This window comes from Musa acuminata, chromosome BXJ3-5 (genome assembly GCF_036884655.1).
Source record: "Musa acuminata AAA Group cultivar baxijiao chromosome BXJ3-5, Cavendish_Baxijiao_AAA, whole genome shotgun sequence".
Classification (NCBI taxonomy): Eukaryota; Viridiplantae; Streptophyta; class Magnoliopsida; order Zingiberales; family Musaceae; genus Musa; species Musa acuminata.
The window spans coordinates 14,136,669-14,155,677 of record NC_088353.1 but is presented as its reverse complement, the minus strand read 5'-3'; the positions used below and the strand labels follow the sequence as shown (position 1 = coordinate 14,155,677).

Below are 19,009 nucleotides of genomic sequence, written 5' to 3'. Positions count from 1 at the left end.
AAGAGATGACTGCCATAAGCGTATACGGTTGTCGCGCTTTAACTTCTCCTCGGATCTCCGGCTTCAAGCCCTCAATGAAGGTCCCCAATAGCTGTTTTTCTGATCAATCACGAGTTTGATTAGATAACCTTTCAAACCTGGTTTGGTACTCCTGAATGGTAGAGGTTTGTCGGATCTTTTCTAGTTGTCCGTCAATGTTCTCTTAATCGGTTGGTCCGAAGCGGATCAGTAGTCCTTCTTTGAATTGTTTCCATGAGAGGACTCCATGAGTGTGTTCAAACCGGTCAAACCACTGTATGACATCCCCTTCAAGATGTATAGCTGCAATTTCCACCATAGATGCGTCAGCAGTTTTGTGGTACCGAAAATATCGCTCCATGCACGAGATCCAACCAATCGGGTCTCCTTCTTCCCATCTAGGGAAGTCCACCCTCATGCGTGGATAGTAGAGATCAGTCATAGAGCCTCCCCTCTCTTGGAAGTCATCTCTTTGGGCTTGGTGTGATTGGTCAAAGCTCTCTCCTTGATGTGATTTCTTCGGACTTGGTGGTCGGCCCAAACTAAGTTCGGTAAAAGAGTCCGAATCTTATTCTCCATTCGCACCTCGAAGGCTTCGAATTTAGCATTGATTGCCTCCTCAGATGCCATAGTATATGCCTCCAAATCTGTAATGTTAAGATCTCTCTTTTGTTGTCGGGTTAAAGGCATGTATAGGTTGAGAGAAGTGGTGGTCGAAAGGATTGGTGGATGTAGGCTGTGGTTTAGGCTTGTTTTGTGGCTGTTTTGGGTGTAGTTTGAGGTTGTGGTTTAGTGGAGTTTTAGGGCTGTGATGGTAGTGGATGAAGGTGAAAAAAAGTTTTAGATCTGTGGTAGATGGCAGCAAAGGTTTGATAGAAATCAGTGGAAGTTGCTGCAGATATGTGTTGTATTGTAAGAGCAGAATTGTCGTCGAAGAAACAACAGTTTCTCGACGAAATGTCCAGCAAAAACCGAGAGATTTGAGGAGGGAATTTGACAGCAAAATCTCGGTTTAGATTACAGCAATGATGACTAATTTAATCAAGAAAATTTCAGCAGTATAACAGCAAGGAAATTGGTGCAAGTTGTGATAGCAGAATTCTCGTCGAAAAATTCTAGCGGTTTGCGACGAAAGTTTGCAGCAACACAAGAATGTTTTTAGAGATGAATTCCTCAATAGATCAATCTTAGATGGAAGCCAAGATGATCTATGAAGCGTATAAGAAATTTCGTTCAAAAAAGATTGCAAATAGATTCGGTTAAAGGCAACAATATGCGGCTGAAATTTTCTATAGCAATCCTTCGTTCGCAAAGATGGTAACTTTTGCGACGAAAGGAATTCGCAGCACGGGATAGATAAGAAGACTTCTTCTTGGTATTTTGAATGGAAAATTGTAGTTGTAAAATGTATTAGTGATAAGAGAATACCAGATCTTTGATGCAATTGGAGGTGACGTCAGTAGATTGATTTGATCTACGACATAAGATGATGGTGGAGATGGCGACGTCAAGAGCAATTGTTGGAATTGCTTGGCCGGTGGTGGGTGACAGGGATGGCAGCAAAAGCAGCAAGATCGCTGCTCTGATACCAGATAATAGAACCCCAGAGGAATTCTATGTAGATTAATATTTGAGGGAGATCACTCCTTGGAATGCTATAGGGGTTCCACCCTCCTAGAAGTCGGCCAAATGGCTGCAATTGTACATATATCTTATTCTCAAAGAGATGGAAGCTTCATGCTTATATAAGGCTCCAAACCCTAGCCCTAGGAGCTGCTTCCTAAGTGAGTTAACCCTTTTGCCCTCAGCCCTAACCAACCAGCCCAGTAAAAGGGGGCGGCGACTAGGAAGCCCAAAGGCCCAAATATAAACCCTAGCCACTCTTCTTTATAGGACAGAGGCGGCTAGGTGGGGTTTATTACAATCTCATAGGGTTTTATTAGCTGTTTCTTGGTTGAGTAAGACCCAACCCTGCTAGGGTCCTATTAGTAAAGCCACAGAAAGCAGGGAGCAACGAGTTGATGTACGTGGACATCAAGCTCAATAGCCAAACAACCTATGCAATGGCGGACATGGGTACTACCTACAACTTTATTGCCGATCGAGAAGCAAAGTGACTTGGGCTGATCTTGGAGAAGAACTCAAGTGGGATGAAGGCGGTGAACTCGGAAACCAAGCGAATCTCCGGGCTAGCAAAGGAAGTCCCCATCAAGAACGGAACATGAAGTATAAGCACAAACAAAGGTATACAATTTCGAATGATACCGCTCGGTATGGGCAGTACATATCGGTTTGATAGTAAATCGGTACGTGGACCACTTGCTACCGGACGGTATTACATATATATATAAAGGCGACGTCGCCTCGCCTGGGGAGAAGAGAGGCGACGTCGCACATTTTTTAATATAAATATAAATATATAAATAATAGATATATAAATAAAAGATTTTATATATATATATATATATATATATATATATGTATGGAGTCGTTGCTCGTACAATAAAGGTCGTGGGAGAGCATTTCCTTAGATTTCATATAAAGCTTATCGGTAGTAGGGGGATTCAGATAAATACTCGTGGTAGTTGATCGATTTTCAAAATATGCAACATTCATTGCTGCACCCCTACAATATTCAGTGATCGAGTCACGCACAATATTCCCGCATAATATCATTAGTGATCGAGACGCTTGGTTCCTGGGACGATTATGAACTGAGCTATTCAAATTGTTGGGGTCTAAGTTATACTTCTCTACAAGCCTCCACCCTCAGACGGATAGCCAAACTGAAAGAATAAACTCGTTCCTTGAGCAATATCTTCGGCACTACGTGAGTGCCAACCAACGAGATTGGATGAAGTTGTTGGACATAGCCCAATTCTTCTACAACTTGTAGCAGAGCTCTACGTCCAGTAAGAGCTCCTTCGAGATCATTATACGTCAACAACCGTCGACTCACACCTTGGCTATCGGTTATACTAGGACTAGTCCGTCAGCATATCACTTTACAAAAAAATAGCACCGAAATACAGATATTACGTGAGCTTACTTGGAGAAGGCATCCAAAAAGATGAAGTGGGCAGACTTGGGAAGGTGACCGCAAGAGTTCAAAGTTGGTGATTTGATATTGGTGAAGCTCCAACCAACATCACTCCAGTTCTTTAGGCACAAAGTGCACAAAGGATTGGTGCGCAAGTATGAAGGGCCCTTCCCAATTATCACAAAGGATTGCTCGCTGAATTTCTTATAAAGCTTCCTCTTCATGAGATGTTGGGACTTGTCCGTCGCTCGTTTTCAAACTAATCATCTTGCTGTTTTACAGGTCCTTCGGGACCTTCACGAGGTTGTAATTAGGCTGACCCTTTACGGACGCATATATCACAAGGGTGCCTCATGGCTTAGGCAATCTTAGCTAAGTTCGAGAAGTTGGCACAAGGGTGCTTCACGACTTAGGCAACTCCAGCTAAGTCCGTGATAATTGCCACAAAGGTGCCTCACAACTTAGGCAATTCTAGCTAAGTCCGTGACAGGAAGGTAAGGGGTTTCAATATCAAGGAAGCAAAAGGCAATTGCTTCAATTTTGTAACTGAGAAGATACAGTTTCTAAGTGAATGGTCATTTTTAAGCAGTGAGAGTCTCTTTAATATGAATTCTTTTTCTAATAAGCAGTTACAAAGTTCAAAGGTCTTTGCAATGGAAGGGATCACGAAGCCAGTTCATTCTTTGATATTTCACCTCTTTATGTTTGCTTTGCTTTTTTTTTTTTTCTGCTTGCTATTCTTTTCTGTTTCTTTCTCCTGATCCATCTTCTAGCATTTGTAGTTGTCAAAATGTGATTGCTCATTTGTTGTTAAAACTTGAGATGTCTTTGGTGCTTTGATATATTTAATTGGTGCAACCTGAAGATTCTGGGGTTTTGTTTATGGATTCAGTTGGTTCTAGCAGTCCCCTTTCTGGCTTAAGTAGATTTTTGTTGCTTTGACTGCGATGAGAGCTTAAGTAACTTTTTATTTCTCTTTTATAATTAATATTTAAGAAAAAAACCAAGAGCAGTTCTGGTTATCCAAGTATTCTCACATACCTCTGGATGCTAATGCTACAAAAAAAATGAAATTCTTTCACTAAACATGCTTTTATTCTATGAATTGTTTCTCTTTCCTTTGGGAAATTGGAGGGTAGTTTTCTTTTCAGAATTCTTCTTTTTTCTCATCTTTCCACTAAGTTGGGTAACTTGATCTCCTTCTCACATGGCAGAGAAGAGGAGTAGTTGATGGTATTGACTTTGGATCAACTGGTGAGGTGAAAAAGATAGATGTTCCACGTATACGGGAATGGCTTGACAAAGAATGTATAGTCATAGTGAGCAATCTGGGTTACTCTAGTGCAGGAGGAGTTTTGAATTGCAAGTATGACGATTTATTCTCTCTTTTTCTGAATGGATTTCGATTTCATTTTTGTTTATCTATGCACCTCCATTCCAAACCATGAATATTAACATGTTGGATGCTATACTTTGTCAGATATAATATCTTTTTTCATTCTATTGATCACAAGTCATTTTTTAAAGGTTTATGGTAAACCCCCTCCTTGTGTGCCACATGTGGGAGAAATAATGTGCTTTATAATATCTAGACAGGTGATGTCATATGTATAGTTGATTCATGCTATGTGCTCCTTTAAAACCAAGTCCAACAAGTATCCTTTTTTTATGTATAAGAATGGTACTTATTAGTATTCTAGTAATGATGTGACATCTGGGCCTTGTATTCCCTTTGTAGCTGGTATAAACCTTCTTGGAATCCACTTTTCTATGGTAACTTGTTCGGTATTATGTGTTATAAGCACATGAATTTTGTGATTTCTTTTGATTTTGGGCCAGCTGACCTAAACCTAATTGAGTGCTCATAAAAGGACCTGTGCTAGCTCCATCTAAACCTAAACCTATTTTTCTGACAAAGGTAAGGGACAAAGACGAGATTGATTTGATCCTAGGACCTTTGCTCTCAATTCCTAATTGAGTGCTCATAAAACCAATGCCATCCATCTATATGTTCACTTTTCTTTCATTTTTCTAACAAAGGTAACTGACAAAGACGAGATGCAGGACCTTTGTTATCAAAAATAAAGATTTTTATCAGTTAGGCTTGCCAACATCTTGAAAAATTTATTAGGTGAAATTTTGTACCCCAACCATTGATGCATATCAGCACCAGAACAATGCTAGAATAATGTTTTGAATACAATTCATCAGATGAGCATTCTTTCTTTTTTTTTGATAAATGTGGTTGGTACATGACCACTTATTTAAGTATAATTTAATGGATGTTTCCAAACTCCGAATCAAGAGAGGTCAAGATATTCACACTAGTTTCTTAGCTTTCTTATAAATAAGAATTTTAATACATATTTCAATATTAATTCCAAGGTAAATTTTGATTCATTTATGACTTGGATTATACATTATTAGAAAGCTTATCGAGTTAAAAATGCATGACATTTTACAGAACCTAATTTGACTTTTTTTAGAGCTTATTTCTCTCTATAAAAGTTGTGATGACTTCTATCAAGATTGAAAGAAAGTTCTCACTTTTGGAGTTTAAAGATGGCTTTTAGTTAATCTATGAGCCTTTAATTAGTTTTCATTTATTTTAAATAATTCTAAGATGACTTTTAGTTATTCTATGAGTCTTTAATTAATTTTTATTTATTTTAAATCTTGAAAATAGTGAAGAATTGATTATCTGTGGAGGGTTGTTCTAAGCCTATCAATGTATATATCTCATGTCTTGTAAGCCTCTTAGAGGCATAAAGTATTTTGAATATGTCTCTCAAATTCTTGAGAGGTGTTTTTCTCATACGACTTTATATCTTTTGGTGGATTCCTTGTAGTTTTTCTTAAAGTGGTGAGTTCCTATGCACTCTATCCCTAATTAGACGACTTGGATGACGTTGTTTGTATTCTTTGGGTGTTGTACTTGGGTGGTGACTTTGTTTATCTACCATTTAGTCTATTTCACTTATTTTCCTCTCCATCTGATCCATCCCGGCATCAAATTGGTATTAGAACAAAGATTATCATGGTTGATCGTTGCCAAAGAACATGTCTCTTATAAAAGAGATCATTGACACATTGAAATTGATGAGTTGAGGAGGCATATACAACAAGTCCAATAACGTTTGGATCAATATGAGTTTTTTCAGTATAACAATTCAAACCATGTTTCTGAAGTTGAAGAAGAGTATATTAATTCTTTTTATTAAAGTCACCCTTCTAGAGATGATTTCATTCCCTCTCCTTGTATACGAAGAAATCATGATTTTGTTTGTGACTTTAATATTAAAATCGATATTATGAAGTTTGAATGATGAATGTAACAAAATGAGTTTCATAATTGGCTTTATGCTATTGAAAGCAATGATTTGAATACCGTATCGTATCGCTCGATACGGGACGGTACATATTGGTCCACCAACAAACCAGCAAGTGGACCACCCGCTATCGAGCGGTATCAAGTATTTGGCCTTGTATCGGGCGATATGGGGTTATACCAGGTGGTAACGATCAAAATCGACCGTTATCGAATGGTAACAGTGTTCTAACGGTCAATTTCACCGTTGTAGGTCTCCTCAAGGGTTTTTAAACCCTTTCCTCTCTCCTATTTCAATCCATTTCACTAACACTCTTAAACTCTTTTAAACTCATTTTTTCTTACATTCTCTGATCTTCACTCTCCTAAACTCAACAAAGCAACGAATTGTGGATTGAATCCAAGGTATATAGTTTCGAATAATACCGTCCGTATCGGGTGGTAAATACCGGTCTGTCAACTGACTGGTACACGGATCGCTCGTTACTAGACGGTATATATATATATATATATATATTTTTTTTTTTTAAAAGACGACATCGCGTCGCCTCGGTGATGTCGTCGAAAAAGGCGACGTCGCCTAGAGAAGGAAAAAAAAAAAAAAAATATATATTATTAAAGGCGACGCCGCCCGGAGAAGGAAAAAAAAAATATTTTAAAGGTGACGTTGCGTCGCCTCGGTTAACGATCATCTTTCCAATAAGTGAAGATTAACTACTTTTTTACAATATTTTCCTTTACAAGGCTTAAGTGAGAACCTTATATTCAATCTTTTATACTAAACTCTCACCTTCTACTACTTAAAATCGCAACGTAACTCAACAAGGACAACTTAACAAAGTAGAGGAGACTTAAAGAAGACTCAAAGAGGGAGTTACAATACTTGTAAACTTAAGAAATGGATTACTTCATTAGCCAAGCCCGAATGTGTTATTTATAGCCCCAAAAGCTTTAAAAGTGGAGCCAAAAAATTTAAATTTCTATGATTTTACGTACGGACTATCACGGCCTTAGCTGGAATTGCCTAAGGCGTGAGGCACCCTTGCGGCCAAGACGCGAACTTAGCTTGCGTTGCCTATGTCGCGCTTCGCCCTTGCGATATTGCTCCGCAAAGATCAGCCCACTTGTAACCTCTCGCTGGTCCCGAAGGACCTATAAAAGAGAAAGTTGATTAGTTCGAAAGAACGAACGACGGACAAGTCCCGACGTCTGGCGAAAAGAGGGGAAGCTTTATAAGCAATTCAACGAGCACCGTGCGTGCACAAGAGAAAAGAGGGAGAGGGGGAAAACAAGGGCTTTAGCAGGTTGAACGAACAACTGCAAGCCCACAAACAGCTGCTCAACGAGTCCCGGGCACGACAACAAGTTCCCGTCAAAGCGAACGTGCGAACTTGCGAATGAGTGTTTAACGCCCGGTACTATACCGAAGTCCCATCCAGCTCTGTGCCACTCGGGGGGTTCAAAGGGGCTGAGATGGCTAACGTTTTGGTGAGCGGAGGCCGATTCCAGAAATCAGCCCGCGGCACATGAAAGCGGAGCTGTTTTGGGCTGTTTTGGGGCTGTTTTGCTCGGTTCGGTGAGCGGTCGCTTTGTAACGCTGCAGCTTGTTCGAACTTACATTTTTACAAACAAAATGACTCAAAACCAAGGCAAAACAGGCTGCCAAGTAGCTGTACATGTAGATGAGAGCGACGAACGGTTCGTTGAATGGAGTTGTTGCGGGTGCGCGACGACCGTTCGTGACATTCTCCCCCACTTAAACTGTCGATGCCCTCGTCGACTCTTTGTCACGGACTTAGTTGGTTTTGCCTAAGTCGTGCGGCACCCTTGCGTGTCCGTCCGCAAAGGTCAGCCTCCCCGAAGACTCCCATTATCCCTTAGGACCAACAAGAGAGAGAACGGGCTAGAGAGAACGCCTCAATCGGGATCCACAAGCAAACATCTCCGAAAAACACTTCATAGACAATGCAAATTACAAACAGACTTTACAAGCTCTGAACTGTTGCACAACAAAGGGTAAAATGGTCCATTACAGACCGAAAATCTCTCGCACATATCCACATGACACAACCTCTATTTACAAGCCTAAAGAGGCCACCAACCCAACTAAAATGGGACTATTAAGCCTTCGGCCGCCCCTTTACATGCTGTACAAGGCATGAACATGCCAAAAGACACGGACATACATAAGCATTACATCAAACACCTTGTTTAGAAGTTTGTCCGTGACATTCTCCCCCACTTATTCCTTCGACGTCCTCGTCGAAGCCTTTGTCGACACTGCAACTCCTCGCCTTTGCTGAGGCTTCAATCTTCTCCTCCAGCTACAATGCGCCTCTTAGCACCTTGCTGCTCTCCGCTGCTGTTTTTGAGTAGTCGAACCTTTGATTCGCCATGCTGCTTCAACTCACCAATGACTCTAACTCTGGTGTGGGGTTGGCTGAGTTGTGTTGATCCTTGTTGATTCCTGTGGATCCCCCAGATGAAGGAAAAGACTATCCTTACTACGTCAGTCTCTCAAATGCCTCATGCTGCTTGAACTGGGTGGATGCTTGTTGGAGCTTTAACGAGCATCATCTCGCAAACTTCTGAAGTTTTGGGTTCTTCCTCCACAAAATTTGCTCATTGACTCTTCTTTCACTTAGTTGTCATATCCAAGTAGGTTCGCATCACTTCCGCTTTCGATTGGCATTTCGTTGGGAAATGAAGCGGACAATCTACTCTCAGTAGGACTGATCACCGTTGGTGAGGATTTGACAACTATTGTCTTTCATTATCTTCGAAGGGTCTTTGAACTTGTGCAGAGCTCCTCTGCTGGATAGATAATAGAATTGGGGTACTCGGTTTCGCCCATTCTCTTAAGAGTTGAGAAGGTAATGGTTACTTGACTTCGCCCGCCTCCTCGAGGTTGTACTTCATGCATCGAGCTGGTTACTAGCCTTCGCCTGCTCTTTGCTCACACTTCTGAAGCACTTGAAGTGTTTGCACTCCTTGCGTTGAGTTAGCTACTGTGATTCACCTTCTCAATGCCATCGAACTTCTGGAATGCAGGAAGTTTTCACCCCAACTTGGAGTAATTCTCTCATAGGTTTGGTCGCCTCTGGGATTGTACCGTCTTCTCCATCAACCCTGCCGCCTACTCCACTAAGTAGCAAAGGTACAGCACCGCGTACTGCCTGCTTCGTTCCTTGGTTATGCACTCTTGCATGACCTGAAGTCTTTCACTTTCGGCTATCTTGATGAGAAGCACATTGACACTAGTCTTACGAAGTTCTTCGGCCTCTGCCCTTCAGCCTTGTCTCGGTACTTGGAGATTGCCTCTGCATTCTCCACCTCCTCGGCTCCTTTCACGACCAAACGCTCTCCCTCCATGAGAGCAAGGGATCAATGACTTTCACGGAAGTCCCGCCTCTGCGGTACCATGGCGCTGCCATGCCCATGGCCCTACTATCCGTCGCCTTGCATCTGCATCCCTTTTCTTCGCGATCAGTAGATATGTCTCCGTGGCACTCCTCTGAGTCCACCTCTATTCTAACTGATGCTTGATTTTGGGTAGCTAAGTCCCTCTGGACTCGTCGTCGCTTCCTCGCCCCTTTCGACCCCCTGCTTCAACACCTCTGTGTTCTCCAAGCAGTCCGTTTGGTCGATGGAAAGATAGACTGCAACTCCCATGCATGGCCTCTGCCATCACGTTGTAGGGTTTGCACCGATTCTGTTCTCCTTAGCTTCCTTGGTAGCAACGTTCGCTTACTCGGCCTTGTCCTCTGACTTGCTGGGCTCCCTTAAGCGAATATGAGCTCTGGAGTAGTCCAACTCTCCAGCTGCTTTGATCATACGTCTGCATGATCCAGTCCCTCCCATGGAACTCATTGGTACTTGCATTCGAACTTTTCCCTTGGTGGAACCTAGCCCCCATATACTGATGACCAAGGTTTTCATCCGATGCAAAATTCGATGCACGCCCGGAAGACTCGCCTCTGCGGTACCATGGCCTTCACTCCATGAATCCATAGCCCTTCTTGCCGTCGTGTTGTTCACCGAAGTGGAGCTTCCAGTAGCTCCCGATCATACCTCCATATGATCTAGTCCCTCCCGGGACTAAGTCGTGTGTATCGCATTGCCACGAACTGTTCCACCACGATCCACTCCACCATGTCGCCTCCTGGTGACATCTCTATTGCATTCTGATCCTTGTGGAATAAACTCGAATTGTGAACCCTCCATGTGTGGCCTCTGCCAATACATCGCAGGGTCTCCTCCACCTTCGATTTTGTTCGCTCCTTTGGCAATCGACCTTCATCCACCTACTCTTGGGTCACACCTAGATGAAGCACCGCTCTAGGACAGTCCGTTGCCTAGTAGCTCCCGAAGTCCACCGACTTCACTGTAATTTGTGCACCATTGTCTGGATCCTGGGCCTCTGCCCCTACCAGCACAATCTCCGTTGCACACCGCTTCCTTCATGGCAACTTGAATGGCAACACTGTGGCATATTCTTCAAGAGTACCCACCTCTGCGTCCTCTTGCCCCGTGCTAAGGCCTTCTGAACCCAACTTCGCCTCTGCAAATTAAGTCGCCTTAGTTCCTCCATCAAATGCTCCTCCGAGATAAGGTGCATGTGCCCAGAAGCTCCCTTCGTCTTTGGCGCCATGCAAAATGAGTCCGCTCCGTTAGAAAGAAGGACCCATGGAACAACATGATCCTACTCTTACCTCTACAAGAGTTCATGTCTTTGACCTCTGTCTAAGAAAAGCACTGTGCCTCTGCTCCATGTTCCAACTTCTATGCTGGCTCCCTTCATGCGGCTTGGGTACTTCGCCAAGTTACACCCAAGTTGCTCCGCTCATCGTTTTTGCATTGAGTCGATGGTGGCCCACGCGCCCACCATTCCACGGGTCAGACCTCCCTTGAGTCCGATCTCCACATCGACTCCAAGTGTGCCTTCATTTAAGTTGTTTTGGGTCGCTCCCCCACTTGATCTCGCAATGCATCCACCAATGCATTCTCTCAAGCGAGATCATGCGACGACTCCTCGCCGCTTGCTCAGTCCATCAAGCTTCGTGGAGTTGTTGTTTGTTGAGGTACTCCTCCTCAACATGTGAGGTCCGTCTCACATGATTCTCCCTCTGGAGAGCCGGGACTTATCCCTCCTGGATAACTGTCCCGTTGGAGCAGCATCTCTCTTCATTTGGGAGATCACTATCCCCTTGGACTACTCCGATCTGCTGAACAAACTGTGCATTGTTCTGCCTCCTGCAAACGCACTTGCTAGAATGCGACTCCCCGTCAATACAGTCCCCGCTGCACCCCTCAAGGCCTAACAGCATGCTGAACTCGTTGCACACTTCAGCCTCCGACGGACGTATCCTTCACATGCCGAAGATAAAGTTTCAATGCTCCATGGCACCAAGTTTTGGTCGCCTTGGGATGGCCACGAACATCCCATCGTCCATATACAAGCCCATGCATGAGTACCAAATTCTTCGAGTTAGCAATTCCCCTCACCTCTGTGAGCTTTGCAAAACTCTTTTGGTCGTTGAGCAACTCATTCCACCTTGGATGGTCTCATCCTTTACCAAGCGCCTCGCTTGCCTTGAGCACCATCAAGTATGGTTGTCAACGTTGAGCCGTAGCTCAAACTCAGCCATCCCAACCTTTGTACGCTCCATATTCTTCCAAGCTTGCCTGTTCTCGTGGTGCCTCTTGCGCGAATGGTTGGCCATTCTTCTGAATGCCAATGTCAGATGCCCGCTCCTTTGAGTGACTCCTTTTCCCTACATCTCCATTCCCGTTTTCCCGCAAACGGTCGCGCGTGTGCTGACTGCCCTCAACGCAGCCCCGCTAGGTCCCCCACGTTTGCATGCTAAGTGTTTCTATAAGTGCTTGTCCCGCTCTGATACCATCTGTCACGGACTTAGCTGGTTTTGCCTAAGTCGTGCGGCACCCTTGCGTGTCCGTCCGCAAAGGTCAGCCTCCCCGAAGACTCCCATTGTCCCTTAGGACCAACAAGAGAGAGAACGGGCTAGAGAGAACGCCTCAATCGGGATCCACAAGCAAACATCTCCGAAAAACACTTCATAGACAATGCAAATTACAAACAGACTTTACAAGCTCTGAACAGTGGCACAACAAAGGGTAAAATGGTTCATTACAGACCGAAAATCTCTCGCACATGTCCACATGACACAACCTTTATTTACAAGCCTAAAGAGGCCACCAACCCAACTAAAATGGGACTATTAAGCCTTCGGCCGCCCCTTTACATGTTGTACAAGGCATGAACATGTCAAAAAACACGGATATACATAAGCATTACATCAAACACCTTGTTTAGAAGTTTGTCCGTGATAGCTTGTTGGTAGTTGTTGATGATCTCCTCTTCATGTCGCAGGGCGTCTTTAGGCTCCCAACTGGCTTCAGTTCGGGGAAGCTTTCGCCACTTCACCAAGTACTCTGTCTGCTTAGCTCCGTTGGGTAGCTTTATCTTGCGGTTCGCCATAATGGTTTCAACTCGCTTCTCGTAGGAGGCTGTGATGGGAGGTAGCCAAGTTGGAACACTTCGGGAAGCATCTTGCGGATCCGAGTGGTTGGTTTTCAGGTTGCTGGTGTGAAGAACGTTGTGAATTTTGAACCACGCCGGCAGCTGCAACTTGTAAGAGACGTTGCCTACCCTGCTGATAATTGGGAAGGGCCCTTCATACTTGCGCACCAATCCTTTATGGACTTTGTTCCTAAAGAATTGGAGTGATGCTGGTTGGAGCTTTACCAACACCAAATCGCCAACTTTGAACTTTTGCGGTCGCCTTCCCAAGTCTGCCCACTTCTTCATCCTTTTTGCCGCCTTCTCCAAGTAAGCCCGTGCAATATCTGCATTTCGATACCACTCCTTTGCGAAATGGTAGGTTGACGGACTACTCCCAGTATACCCAATGGCCATGGTGTGCGGAGTCGACGGTTGTTGTCCGGTAATGATCTCGAAGGGGCTCTTGTTGGATGTAGAGCTCCGTTGCAAGTTGTAGGAGAATTGGGCAATGTCCAACAGCTTCACCCAATCTCGTTGGTTGGCACTCACATAGTGCCGAAGATATTGCTCCAGGAGCGAGTTTATCCTTTCAGTCTGGCCATCCGTCTAAGGGTGGAGGCTTGTAGAGAAGTATAACTTTGACCCCAACAATTTGAATAGCTCGGTCCAGAATCGTCCCAGGAACCGAGCATCTCGATCACTAATGATATTATGCGGGACTCCCCAATACTTCACCACATCCTTCATCATCAGCTTGGCCGCCTCCTCTGCTGAACAGTGTAGGGGAGCAGCAATGAAAGTTGCATACTTTGAAAACCGATCGACCACCACGAGTATCGATCTGAGTCTCCCTACAAGTGGCAAGGTTGATATGAAGTCCAAGGAAATGCTCTCCCACGGCTTTTCTGGTATGGGCAACGGCTCTAAAAGTCCCATCGGCTTCCGCTGCTCTACCTTGTCTTGTTGGCAAGTAAGGCATGTTCGAACATATTCCTCCACATCAGTCCCCATCTTCGGCCAGTAGAAGGCCCTCTCCACGAGAGCCAACGTTCTGTGAATGCCTGGGTGTCCAGCCCAAAGGGAATCGTGACACACTTTTAAGAGTTCACGCCTCAAATTCTCTACTCGGGGAACATAAACCCTATTCCCTTTTGTGTAAACAAGTCCCTCCTGGACCCAAAATCGTCGTGCCTTGCCTTCTTTGATGAGCTGCATCAGGATAACTGCTTAGGGGTCACTATACAGTCCATCCCTGATCCTGGAAAGAAAGTTGGAGTGCAACTGACTTGCTTGGCCTCCGCCCTCCAATTGTGTAGTATTCATGCGCTCCACTTTCCGACTCAATGCATCGGCCACGACATTTGCCTTCCCAGGCTTATACTCCATTGCCATATCAAATTCAGCCAGGAAGTCCTGCCAACGCGCCTGCTTTAGGGAGAGCTTCTTCTGAGTTTGGAAATAGCTCAGAGCGATGTTGTTCGTCCTCAACACAAATCGCGATCCGAGGAGATAGTGTCGCCAAACTCGTAGACAATGGATCACCACTGTCATCTCCTTCTCATACACTGGATACCGCCGCTCGGTCTCGTTGAGTTTGCGGCTCTCGTAGGCCACCGGATGACCCTCCTGCATGAGTACTCCCCCAATAGCGAAGTCCGAAGCATCTGTATGGACTTCAAAAGGCTCCCCATAGTCTGGCAATTTGAGCACTGGTTCTTCTAGAACAACAGCCTTCAGATCTTAGAATGTTATTTCACATTTGTCAGACCACTTCCAAGGCTGCTCCTTCAGCAACTCCGTCAGTGGGGTTGGATGCTTCGAATATCCCGCTATGAAGCGTCGATAATAGTTGACGAAACCAAGGAAGGATCTCAACTCTGGCACCTTCTTTGGAGTTCGCCATTCCGCAACCGCTTGCACCTTCGACTTATCCATCCGAATGGAGCCATCATCGATTCGATGTCCAAGAATAAGATCTCAGTTTGAGCAAAGTAGCATTTCTCCCTTTTCACAAATAGAGTGTTCTCCCTGAGAACCTTGAAAATTGTCCGAAGGTGTTTGACGTGCTCCTCTAGCGTTTGACTGTAGACGACGATATCGTCCAAGTAGACGACCACGAACTTATCCAAATACTCCTTGAATAGCTGGTTCATGAGAGTGCAGAACGTGGCCGGAGCATTGGTTAAGCCGAAAGGCATCACCAAGAACTCAAACGCTCCATACCTGGTCACACAGGTAGCCTTCGCTTCGTCGCCTTCAGCAATGTGCACTTGCCAATACCCCGACCGAAGGTTGAGTTTTGAGAAATACTTGGCTTTGCCCAATTGGTCGAACAAGTCCGCAATGAGCGGGATGGGATACTTGTTCTTCACTGTCACTTTGTTGAGGGCTCGGTAGTCGACGCATAATCGGAGGCTCCCATCTTGTTTCTTCTGGAAGAGAACTAGAGCTCCGAAAGGTGCTTTAGAGCTGCGGATGAGACCACCATTTAGTAGTTCACCTAACTGCTTCCTGAGTTCTGGCAACTCTGGCGGGGGCATGCGGTAGGGTGGTCTCGCTGGAGGCTTCACTCCTGGCTCCAGCTCGATGTTGTGATCCATGCCCCTGCGCGGTGGAAGAGTCTTCGGCAACTCGGGTGGCATAACGTCATTAAACTCTTTCAAGACGTTCGCCACCACAGTAGGTTCTTGAATGACCTTCTCGTCAAGTGGCTCTAACTTCATTGCCTCCACGAAGGTTAATTCACCTTTTTGCACCCCTTTCTTTAGTTGCAACGCCGATATATGTTGCGGTTCCTTGGTTCCTCTCCGAGAGACAGGAACCACGCAGGGATCGTTGCCTCCCATCATACATAAGGAGTTCAAGAACGACATTGGCACCAACTTCACTGCGTGCATAAACTCCATTCCAAGAATCACTTGGAAGTCATCCAATGGCACTGCCATCATGTTGGTGTTCCCGCTCTATGTCCCGATTTTGATGGGGACTCCCTTCGCCAACCCAGAGATTCGTTTGGCCTTCGAGTTCACCGCCTTTATTCGACTTGGGCTCTTCTCCAAGATCAACCCGAGTCGCTTTGCTTCTCGATCGACTATAAAGTTGTGGGTAGCGCCCGTGTCCACCATTGCACGAGTTGTTTGGCCATTGAGCTTGATGTCAACATACATTAGCTCGCCACTTCCTGCTTTTTGTTGCCTTGTCTTCGGGTTCTCCCCCACTTGATCCCGCATGGCGTTCAACAAACGCATGGCTCCCATCCGGGGTCCTTGCGACTCCTCATCGTCACTGCTGGCTTCAGAACTACTCGAACTAAGGGCGACAGCCTTGCCCTTGTCCGATTTGGGAGGGTGGATGGAAGTTGTTAGCGCATTGAGTGCTTGTTTTTGTGGGCACTCCCTCACCATGTGTGGCCCTCCACACAAGAAGCATCCGCCAGGTTTCGGGGCCTTGCCTTTCGGGCTTGGCCCTTTATGGGAACTCTTCTTCTTTTGTTCGCCCCCGAGCTCCTTCCCTCGAGAATGTTTTGGAGGGCGATTGCTTGAAGATTGTTTCCTTCTCCCTGGGTCTTCGGAGGAAACAAAGTCGGTGAGCCTTTCTGCAGCAGCAATTGCCCCGACCACATCGGTGACATTCCTTCGATTTAGTTCCTGCTGAGCCCATGGCTTCAAACCATCGAGGAAGCTGAACAACTTGTCTTTCTCGGACATGTCCTATATGTCCAGCATTAGTGCATAAAATTGTTTCACATAGTCTCGAATGGTGGAACTCTGGCGGAGTTGTCTCAACTTCCTTCTTGCGATGAACTTTGTGTTCTCAGGTAGGAACTGAGTTCTCAACTCCCGCTTCAAGTCTTCCCATGTGTCAACCCGACACCGACCTTGTTGGATCTCCTCCCAACGGGTTCGCCACCAAAGTTTCGCATCTCCGTTCAGATACATTGTTGCTATAGAAACTTTGGTATCTTCAGAATCGGGCCTCGTAGCTCGAAAGTATTGTTCCATGTTGAATAGAAAATTCTCGAGCTCTTTGGCATCTCTGGCCCCTCCATAACCATGAGGCTCGGGTGCCCTCAAGTTTTGTGGTGATGCAACGCGGGTGTTGCTTCCTCCCGCATTTAGTGCTCTTATGAGTATGGCCACCTTTGAAGTGAGTTCCGCCACAACATCTTGTAAGTGTTGCGCGGAGTACTTGGTGTCATCAGACAGTCGGTCGACTAGGGCCTCGACCTTGTCGATCCTGGACTCCGCTTCCTCTTGCGAGCTCTCTACCCCAACAAGCCTTTGTTGGCCACGGTAGAGTTCCTCCATGCTCGCTTCAAGAACATCCAGGTGGGTTTCCGCCGTTGTGAGTCTCTCCTTGTGACTCTTTTTCCCAGTTTGTCACGGACTTAGCTGGTTTTGCCTAAGTCGTGCGGTACCTTTGCGTGTCCGTCCGCAAAGGTCAGCCTCCCCAAAGCCTCCCATTGTCCCTTAGGACCAACAAAATAGAGAACGGGTTAGAGAGAACGCCTCAATCGGGATCCACAAGCAAAATCTTAGAAAAACACTTCATAGACAATGCAAATTACAAACAAACTTTACAAGCTCTGAACAGTTGCACAACAAAGGGTAAAATGGTCCATTACAGACCGAGAATCTCTCACACGTGTCCACATGACACAACCTTTATTTACAAGCCTAAAGAGGCCACCAACCTAACTAAAGTGGGACTATTAAGCCTTCGGCCGCCCCTCTACATGCTGTACAAGGCATGAACATGCTAAAAGCATTACATCAAACATCCTGTTTAGAAGTTTGTCCGTGACATTCTCCCCCACTTATTCCTTCGACGTCCTCGTTGAAGCCTTTGTCAACACTACAACTCATCGCCTTTGCTGAGTCTTCAATCTTTTGCTCCAACTACAATGCGCCTCTTGGCTCCCAGCTGCTCTCCGTTGCTGTTTTTCCGTAGTCGAACCTTTGATCCGCCATGCTGCTTCAACTCACCAATGACTCTGACTCTGGTGTGGGGTTGGCTGAGTTGTGTTGATCCTTGTTGATTCCTGCGGATCCGCTAGATGAAGGAAAAGACCATCCTTACTACGCCAGTCTCTCAAATTTCTTATGCTGCTTGAACCGGGTGGATGCTTGTTGGAGCTTTAACGAGCATCGTCTCGCAAACTTCTGAAGTTTTGGGTCCTTCCTCCACAAAATTTGCTCATTGACTCTTCTTTCACTTAGTTGTCACATCCAAGTAGGTTCGCATCACTTCCGCTTTCGATTGGCATTTCATTGGGAAATGAAGCGGATAATCTACTCTCAGTAGCACTGATCACCGTTGGTGAGGATTTGACAACTATTGTCTTCCATTATCTTCGAAGGGTCTTTGAACTTGTGCAGAGCTCCTCTGCTGGATAGATAAGAGAATTGGGGTACTCTGTTTCGCCCATTCTCTTAAGGGTTGAGAAGGCAAAGGTTACTTGACTTCGCCCGCCTCCTCCAAGTTGTACTCCATGCATCGAGCTGGTTACTAGCCTTCGCCTGCTCTTTGCTCACACTTCTGAAGCACTTGAAGTGTTTGCACTCCTTGCGTTGAGTTAGTTACTGTGATTCACCTTCTCAATACCATCGAACTTCTGGAATGCAGGAAGTTTTCACCCCAACTTAGGGTAATTCTCTCATAGGTTTGGTCGCCTCTGGGATTGTACCGTCTTCTCCACCACGACCCGCTGCACCATGTCGCCTCCTGGTGACATCTTCATTGCATTTTGATCCTTGTGGAATAAACTCGAATTGTGAACCCTCCATGTGTAGCCTCTGCCAATACATCGCAGGGTCTCTTCCACCTTCGATTTTGTTCGCTCCTTTGGCAATCGACCTTCATCCACCCACTCTTGGGTCACACCTAGATGAAGCACCGCTCTAGGACAGTCCGTCGCCTAGTAGCTCCCGAAGTCCACTGACTTCACTATAATTTGTGCACCATTGTTTGGATCTTGGGCCTCTGCCCCTACCGGCACAATCTCCGCTGCGCACCGCTTCCTTCATGGCAACTTGAATGGCAACACTGTGGCATATTCTTCAAGAGTACCCACCTCTGAGTCCTCTTGCCCCGTGCTAAG

General features: G+C 45.4%; 1 protein-coding gene across 2 annotated transcripts in view; it reads left to right on the top strand.

The window, feature by feature from the left end:
- The window catches only part of LOC103974020 (probable amino-acid acetyltransferase NAGS2, chloroplastic), a 54,949-nt gene that overhangs the window by 17,800 nt on the left and 18,140 nt on the right, over positions 1-19,009 (top strand). For both annotated transcript variants that reach the window (XM_009388739.3, XM_065150420.1), the window contains exon 4: positions 4,273-4,424. In XM_009388739.3, the coding sequence (XP_009387014.2) occupies positions 4,273-4,424 (152 nt within the window). The remainder of the gene's footprint in view (positions 1-4,272; positions 4,425-19,009) is intronic.